The following is an 8,856-nucleotide window of genomic DNA, read 5'->3' as shown; positions in this document are numbered from 1 at the left end:
AGGAAGTATGACAAACTGAGAGTGGAAGTGTTGATTTCTTTGACACCTGGGTGGAGCTGGAAAGAATGGAATGTTTTGGTGTGGATGCAAGTGTGGTTGGGGTTATGTTATCCAAGGAATGTCACATGTATCACTGAGTGAAGTGGAACATTTCTGAGAAAGCCCCTTGTTAAAATATTGGCAGCACTACTACTCTATCTACAAGTCAACCTATTTTCCATGCCTCCCTCCCTATCCAATGCCCTCTGCCTGGAGTTTCCATAGACTACCCTTTAAGAAAGCATTCAGCCACACAGCCACTGCTCACTGCACTGAGAAATGTGGGGGTCCTGAACAGAGCTGTTTCCTGTCACTTCCTTGCTTGTCCATCATGCCTCCCTCATACAAAACATCCTGAAAACCTGCTTTGTATAGAGGAAGGGGACCCAGACTCAATGGTACAAGGACGTGAGGGTTCCCAGGATGGTTAAATTGGGAAGCTGGTGGGGAGAGGGGGAGAGACAGAGAACAGAAATAGTTGTATTCTACCCAAACATTGCCCACAATCCCAAAGTTGTCAGATGTTTCTGCTAAAATGATCAGCAGAGCAAGAGGTAAGGATGTTGCCATTTTAATTTCCTTTATTAGGTTTCAGAGTTAACACCCCACCTGAGCTAAATGAAGACAGCTTATCTCTCTTTTAAAACTATAATTCCCATTTGCCTCCAAAAGCAGGAAAACAGCACTGCATCCGTTCACCTTCAGAAGGTTTCTTTAACAACTGTAAGGGTTAGAACTTTGTTTCAAATGAAAGCTTAAATTCTGCAGAAACTCCTGCAGTCATCAGATAAATGCTGGTATAGTGTGTCACAGAGTGCATGCCCTCTCACGCCTGACTGGGGTTAGGACAGAACACTCTGGGAGGCAGAAATCTGCCTGTCCTTCTCCCACTCTCTCCTCCTCCATCCCCACAAAAGAGGCAGTAGCATCAATCCCTAGATGCTGTGCCAGGAAAGGCTGTGATCTCCACCATATTGCTGTACTGCGTATGTTAAGTGGGGCGTGGGGCTGGGGAGGAGAATTGCAGAGAGTGTTTCTGGGGGTGAATATAGGTGGATGCGTCAAGAATATGCATTGAGCTGTGCATCCACCTATACTCACCCCCAGAAACACCCTCTGCAATTCTCCATCCCATGAGTGTGGATCTGTATGTGGCATGTGTATGAAGGGATGAAGGTTGGTATGTATGGGATGTCTTTTGGGGTGTTTGTCAAGGTGTACCAATGCCATGGATGGATTAGTGTGGGTGCAATGTGGGAGAACTGTATAAAGAGGATAGGCTGTGAGTGTGTGTGAGGAGGTTCATTCATATTACCTATGTGAGTGGGTAAGTGCAGAGATGTAGTGGGTTTATGTGTTCATGAAAATACAGTACATGCATAGGAGCATACATGGGTGGATGTGTCTGGGTATGGATGCGTGTATACAGGTAATCCAGTGTATGTTTGGGAAACTTATATGTACCTGTGGACGGGTGTAGCAGTGGGTGAATGTGAGCAGGGATGTGTGTCTGTGGGTATGTATGAGTGAGTTTTTGAAGGGGAGAGGTTCATGATTGGGTGTAGAAAGTGTTTACAGTGATGACCAGATACCAGAGCTCTTTTCTGGAATATGCTTGCTAGCTCCATTGCACCCAGTTGGAAACAGTGGAGATTTCTTTCCTCCCCTGTGATTTGATAGTAGCACTGGGCCTGACTTGGAGAGGTCCGGGCTAACTTCTGGTGATGTATCCTTTTGAAATGGGATTATTCTTCTCTTGGAGAGATGCTACAATCAGGAATCTTTGCTATCAATTGGGTGCTATTTGCAGGTCTGTCTGATGGCAAACACAGCAATAAATAATATCCCAGAGGGTATTACAATACGTTTTGCACATTTGAATTATTATCTAAATAATTGCTGTTGTGAAATAAGGCCCCATGTTGCAAATACACACACTATTTTGCTCCTGGGCCGGTAGTCCTATTGGATTCAAGGGGGACTGCTCACGTGAGTAAAGTCACTTGTGTTCGCAGAATTGGACTCTAGGTTATAGCTGTATAGCCTTACATGTCACTGATATTGTGTTAGCTATGGGAGGCAAATTATAGAACAGAACCATGTCAATGGGAAATAATCACTAATGACAACCATTTAATATAATTACGTTTTTTTCTATTTCAGGAATGGTTAATATGTGTGGGCATATGTTGTGTACAGAGATAACATTTTACATTAAGTGGAAATGAATTAATTCCCGTGAAAGGAGGCAAATCATTATACAGCCACATGAATCTAACAAAAGGATGCAGTAATGAATAATGTTCCTGCAGTGGTGCATAGCAGAGGGAGGAAAATGGTTTTCCACTTTAATATTAAATATTTTACACCTGGTTATTTCAGAAACCCAGAAATCCACAGCAGTTAAAAAATAGGTACAGCACGTTGTAAAATACTGAATATTACAATATTCTTATACATATTTATTATAATCCCCTATAGAAATTGAGGAGATGTACTGAAGATGGCAAACAAATAATATTTTAGCATTGATTCCACTCAGTGTGATAAGGGGCTCCTCAATCCGTTTTCTCTAATACATTTGAATCTATTGACATTTACAAAGTTTTGATGTGGATTAAGAACGTATGTCAATGGTGTTGACATGCTGAAATCCTGAACAGAAATATTTTGTTTTCTCCTTGGGAGGGGCTTTGAAACAGATATCAGCTCATGTTTTCTGCAGGCTAAGCAAACTCAGGGTAGGCTCCAACACCCCCATTTCTTTGTTCTCTCTGAACTTGGAAAAACTCGAAAGGCCAAAAGAATCCCCAAAGTGTGTTCTGATTATGATTTTCATTATGTGTATATGAGGTTTTGTAGCCGGAGAGACTTTACAGACCTCTCTGGATAAAATCCTTTTAACGAATAATCCATGAACGGGGACAGGCAGTATAATCCTTTGTTTCTGGTTGTGTGTGCAGGCATGTGTGTGAGGAGAGGGAGCGTGTGTGTGTTTTGGAGTGGGGGCGACATCTATACATTCGCTGTAGGACAGGCTTAATTGTGTAACTTCAATCGCTCATGTACCCTACAAACGGAAAATACCCCCTTGTGGTGCGAGATACAATTTCCCATGTCCTTTCTTGCATCACATTATTACAGCAGTTCTGAGTCCTGTCTAGCTGACCCTTTTCTCCTCAACCCATTTCTCCTTTACACCGCTTCAAACGCACTGGCATCAGTGGACCTGTAACTGAAAGGAGACTTTCTCTGGGTCTGAGCTGGATGTTATATTCTCATTAAAGCCCACTGCGATCGCTGTCCGATGGATCCTAGTGGGAACTTTGCCGAGAAAGGAGCTCGGGAATAGTTCCCTGTTTTGCCATATTTCACTTCTTTTTTCCCTGCCATTTCTCCATGGAGAACCGTTCCCCACTCCCCATGGACCAGATTCAGATCCCAGTGAAACCAGCGTGCACCCAGAGTAGATCCACTGATTTCCCTGGGTCTGCTGGAGAGTGACTGAGATCCGAGGGGGAGAATTTCCGCGATGAAGTCAACTACCTGTAGTGCCCTTCTCCCCGCTCAGCTGCCCTGACTCCCGGGCAGTTCCCACTGCAGGGAGGAATGTGCACGGCACCGGAGCATCCCCTCGTCCCCGGGGGGCCGCCGCCGCCGCGAGGGGCAGGGCGGCTGGCCGGGGCGGGCAGTGTTTGCCAGGCGGGGATGCTGTAGCCTGGTAACCGCTGGCTGTTTGCATTGGGGGGCGCGGGGAAGAAGGGATCCTCTTTGACGTCAAGCCTAATGCTCGCTCGTTCATATCCGGGTCCCCGCGCGGTTCCCTGGGGCTCGGCTGGGCTGCCTTTCGCGGCGCACTAGCGCTCCGGACCGGAGGTGGCCGGCTGGGAAGGAGGGGAGCGCACTATGCCCGCCGCCTGCCCTGCGCCTCCCTCCCGCCGCTGCCCATGGAGATCGCGCTGGTGACTTTGGAGAACGGAGGCGCCACGGCCATCGGGGGAGGGGGCGAGGATGCTGGCGGCGGCCGGGCGCGGCGGCGGGGGGACCTGCTCCACATCCCCAACTCAGCCGCGGCACCCGCTTGGCTGAATGACTGCAGCGGCGCCCCGGAGCAGGAGCAGCCGCGGGCGGGTAGCGGCGGCTGCAGAAGCAGGAGCGACAGCACCGGCAGCACCAGCCGGAGGGTGCCCGCTTCCCGGGGCGCCTCGCCGCCGCCAGCGCCTCCCCAGCCGCCGCGCCCCTACCCTGGAGGGGGCGAGGAGGAGACGATGGTGCTGCCGGAGGAAGGCGGGCACCGCTTGGGCATGGCCATGGCCGCGGCGGCCGAGGAGGAGGAGGAGAGCCAGCGCGCCCTGCACCACCAGCGGGTGCTGATCAACATCTCTGGGCTGCGCTTCGAGACGCAGCTGGGCACCCTCAACCAGTTCCCGGACACGCTCCTGGGCGACCCGGACAAGCGCATGCGGTACTTCGACCCGCTGCGCAACGAGTACTTCTTCGATCGGAACCGGCCCAGCTTCGACGGGATCCTCTACTTCTACCAGTCCGGGGGCAAGCTGCGCCGGCCGGTCAACGTCTCCATCGACGTCTTCGCCGACGAGATCCGCTTCTATCAGCTGGGCGAGGAGGCCATGGAGCGGTTCCGGGAGGACGAGGGCTTCATCAAGGAGGAGGAGAAGCCCCTGCCCCGCAACGAGTTCCAGCGCCAGGTGTGGCTCATCTTCGAGTACCCGGAGAGCTCCAGCTCCGCCCGGGGCATCGCCATCGTCTCGGTGCTGGTGATTCTCATCTCCATCATCACTTTCTGCCTGGAGACCCTGCCCGAGTTCCGGGACGAGAGGGAGCTGCAGGCCCCCCTGCCCCCACACAGGGCAGCCCTGAACGGCACCGGCCGGGAGGCCCCCCCGATGCAGCCCCCCAGCAGCCTGTCCGACCCCTTCTTCATCATCGAAACCACCTGTGTGATTTGGTTCACCTTCGAGCTGCTGGTGCGCTTCTTCGCCTGCCCCAGCAAACCCGAGTTCTCCAGAAACATCATGAACATCATCGACATCGTGGCCATCATCCCCTACTTCATCACCCTGGGCACGGAGCTGGCTCAGGAGCAACAGGAACCAGGGGCCCCCAGCACCGCCAGCAACAACAACGGAGGTCAGCAACAAGCCATGTCCCTGGCCATCCTCAGGGTCATCCGCCTGGTCCGAGTCTTCAGGATCTTCAAGCTCTCCAGACACTCCAAGGGGCTGCAGATCCTGGGGCAGACTTTGAAAGCCAGCATGCGGGAGCTGGGGCTCCTCATCTTCTTCCTTTTCATCGGGGTGATCCTCTTCTCCAGCGCCGTGTACTTTGCCGAGGCGGACGACCCAGACTCCCATTTCTCCAGCATCCCCGACGCTTTCTGGTGGGCGGTGGTGACTATGACCACTGTGGGCTATGGGGACATGAGGCCTGTCACCGTAGGGGGCAAGATTGTGGGCTCCTTGTGTGCTATCGCTGGCGTGCTGACCATAGCCCTTCCCGTACCTGTCATCGTGTCCAACTTCAACTACTTCTACCACCGAGGAACTGACAACGAAGAGCAGGCTATTCTCAAGGAGGAACCCAGCAGCGCTCAGGGCAGTTCACCTGGTGGAGAGCTGAAGAGAAGTCACAGTAAAAACTCTCTGAACAAATCTGTTGTGCACTTGGAAAACAGTGAGGGGATCAACAATGGCACTGGATCCTTAGAGAAAAGCAATGTCAAAGCTAAAAGCAACCTAGATCTTAGAAAATCCCTCTATGCGCTCTGTCTGGACACCAGTAGGGAAACAGACCTGTAAGGAAGGGAATGAATTTGGGTTCTGAGGTACAGCAGGATTTGTTGATGTTGGAAATTATATATATATATATATATATATATGTATATATATATATATACAATTTTTTGTATCACTTAGACAGTATTTTAAGTCAGCCTATATTTTATAATTGAACAGATCTCCGGGAGTACATGTTTTTATGTTCTTTTTTCCAGGACACAAAGGGTCACCTATTTTTAAAATAGACTAAGAATAAGCTACACTCCATGATGCAGGAGCTGGTAAATTATTACAATGCAAACTGGTGTTATCTGTAGACACTTACTTTAGCAAACTGTAATTTTAAATGGGTCATTTGTAACTAATTCACTTGCTCAAAGTTTAGTATTAAAAGATTGGGAGGGGCGTTGTGTAGGGAGGATGAATGGATTTTTTTTGTACTGTAGTTTCAAACTGAAATTATTCCAATATATTTTATATATGTGTAATTGTATTTAAGAATGAATGGGGTATTTATTTTCCTGTGAAACATGACTTCATTAAAGCACTAGAAACATTAGCTAAGAAACACTTTCAGATTTCTCCCTTGTGATCAGTACAGATCTGGTTAACTAGTATGTGAAGTGAATTTGGTGCTTTTAACCCTATAGCAGAAAACTTTTGTTGTTGAGAAAATGTTAGTTTTTTGTGAGCCTTAAATTATTAAATATTGTAGATATATTTCTTTATAAGTACTTTTATTAACAATCTTACTGTTTCAGAATTTCTAATAATTCAGCCCTGTGCTTTAAATCCCAGAAAAAAATTGTGCAGCTTGTTGTTTCTTCGTTTTTCTACCGCTGGTATAATTTTTGAGATTTTTTTATAGGCTATTATCTGCTGTTACTGGTTTTTATCCAAGTGCACAACAGATCAAAAACAGTGGGAACTGGGGGAAAAAACTTGAAAGCTAATCCCATGTGCAGTATCTGCAAAGCTTTTTTGATTTACACTCCAGGTTTCTTTAGCACATGAATCAGTCACATTGCGTACCCAGGTCATTTGTATAAATGGCTTGCTGTTTTTAATGATCATATTTCAAAAACGGATGGCACTTAGAGTCTGACATGGCACAGAGTGCTACTTAAATAACCACCGTGTGGCTTATGTCTTGGACTGAGGAGGAAAGAACCATCTTTCATCAAAATGTTTTCTTTTTCTGTTATTTCGAAGCAAAACTGTCACAATGTTATGGATTTTACAATTTCAATCTTCCTGAATGACAATGACAGATCATCTTCATTTTGATGACATGGCACTGTGCAGCTACCTTAGTGAACATTGAAATGACGTTGATTCGTTACTTCAAATCAAAGCGCTACATTATCATTTCTGTTGCAAAGAACTTACTGTTTTTTTTGCATACTTCTGTTGCACTGCTGAAGGATGTTTCATGCCTTTACCATGGCAAGATTAGCAGGTCATGGAAGAGAAGCCTTGATTGTCAACGCTCAAGGTTTGTTTTTATCAAATTTTCAATGCACTTAATAGTTACTTAAGACAAAAATATATTTTATGCAAGATAGTAAACTGTATGCACTGAAGTTAGTGTAAATCAACCTTGAAAAAATTTCCTTAATGCTCCATAATCCATGCACAATATCTACCCGACCCATCTTTTACCATGATTAATGCTAATGAAAAAAAGTGATGTTTCCCTCCTGTTCCAAAAAATATGATTCATTCCAGGTGAGCAGGCAAGTAGAATCTTTTCAAGATGGCGTAAAGAAATATCACATAAGGCCCAACTCAAATCCAGGGACAATTTGCCTGAGAAAGGAGTGCAGGATTCTTCCCATTGGCATTAGACTTTTGTCTTTTAGATTGGCTGTGATGCTGTAGTCTGTTTAAAAATCATTCACAACAAAAGTTACAAATAAATGGCTTGATCCTGGTGCGTTTATGATATAGGCAAACTTTTTTTTTCAGTGGGAGTTCTGCCTCCATGAGAAGTGCAGCCTATAGTGAGGTTGAGCAAAAATGTTAAAAAAATAAAATAAAATAAAATAAAATAAAAAGAAGTAGATGCCACAGTCTGCCTACTGCAGCTCTTAAGGTCTTGATCCTTTAAGGCCTTCTTGGAATTGCTGTTATGGGCAAATAGTCCCATTGACTTCAGTTAGTCCCTTTTTGAGATACCTGAGTGGGGCTTGCAGGAACAGGCCTTGACTATGTCTCCCTATCACTGTTCCCCTAGTTCTCCCTCCCTCATGTTCTCCATTGTTTGTTCTCCCACTTGGGTCTTGTATTCAGATTAGGCTGTAATCTTTTCAGGGGAGGGATCTGAATGTTTCTACAGTGCCTGGCACACCAATGGGGTCCTGATCCTGTTTCGGTTCTCTGGGCACTAATATAATAAAAATAATACACATTAAGTGCAGTCTATGGAGTAGCACTGTTGTAAAATTGAATCAGGTGAGAGCAGAATCAGACCCAGTGAGTTTGGGGAGGTAGCATAGAACTTAATCCTGGAAGGTACAAAGTGTCCTTAAAGTCCATTATGTCAATTGGCCAAATTCTGCCTTTGATTACGCCAGATGGTCGCAGGTTTAATTGAAGGGAGCATTTGTCCGGTATGAGTTGTGGGTGCTCAGCATCCATTAAGATCAGGCCCTAGGAAAGCAAAGGAGTCTTCTTCTGCACAATGCTGTTTACAAGCCCATCAGATCATTCTTTATCTTTCAGGCTGAACACTCACATGGACTGTCTGATGCTTTCTTTTGGTGTTGGACTGTTTCACGTGCTGCATTTTTCCCCAATAAAAGGAAGAAGCTGTCAGATAAAAGGGGAACCAATTATTCTTCAGATATGATTGAAAATACTTGTTTGGCTGGGCTTCTTAAACTGTCAATCACACATTTAGATTTGATGGCTTTTTAAGAATAAGAGATTGCTGGAGGCTTATTAGGTAGAAAGAGATAGCACCTGTAAGGTGCTGAGGATTTGGATTCAAGAAGTGCTTGGGCCCTGGTTCATCAGT

At 46.4% G+C, this 8,856-nt stretch overlaps 1 protein-coding gene across 2 annotated transcripts in view; it reads left to right on the top strand.

Moving 5' to 3' along the window:
- Positions 1 to 3,819: 3,819 nt before the first annotated feature.
- LOC116814744 (potassium voltage-gated channel subfamily A member 5) overlaps positions 3,820 to 8,856 on the top strand; it is a 29,988-nt gene continuing 24,951 nt past the window's right edge. Inside the window, exon 1 of one of the 2 annotated variants that reach the window (XM_032762567.1) lies at positions 3,820 to 7,332. In XM_032762567.1, coding sequence (XP_032618458.1) covers positions 3,987 to 5,858 — 1,872 coding nt within the window. In that variant the 5' untranslated portion in view covers positions 3,820 to 3,986 and the 3' untranslated portion in view covers positions 5,859 to 7,332. The remainder of the gene's footprint in view (positions 7,333 to 8,856) is intronic. The other variant, XM_032762565.2, reaches the window with a different exon arrangement.

Source organism: Chelonoidis abingdonii, chromosome 1 (assembly GCF_003597395.2).
Source record: "Chelonoidis abingdonii isolate Lonesome George chromosome 1, CheloAbing_2.0, whole genome shotgun sequence".
In the NCBI taxonomy this organism is placed as follows: Eukaryota; Metazoa; Chordata; order Testudines; family Testudinidae; genus Chelonoidis; species Chelonoidis abingdonii.
This window is presented reverse-complemented; position numbering and strand designations above follow the sequence as displayed.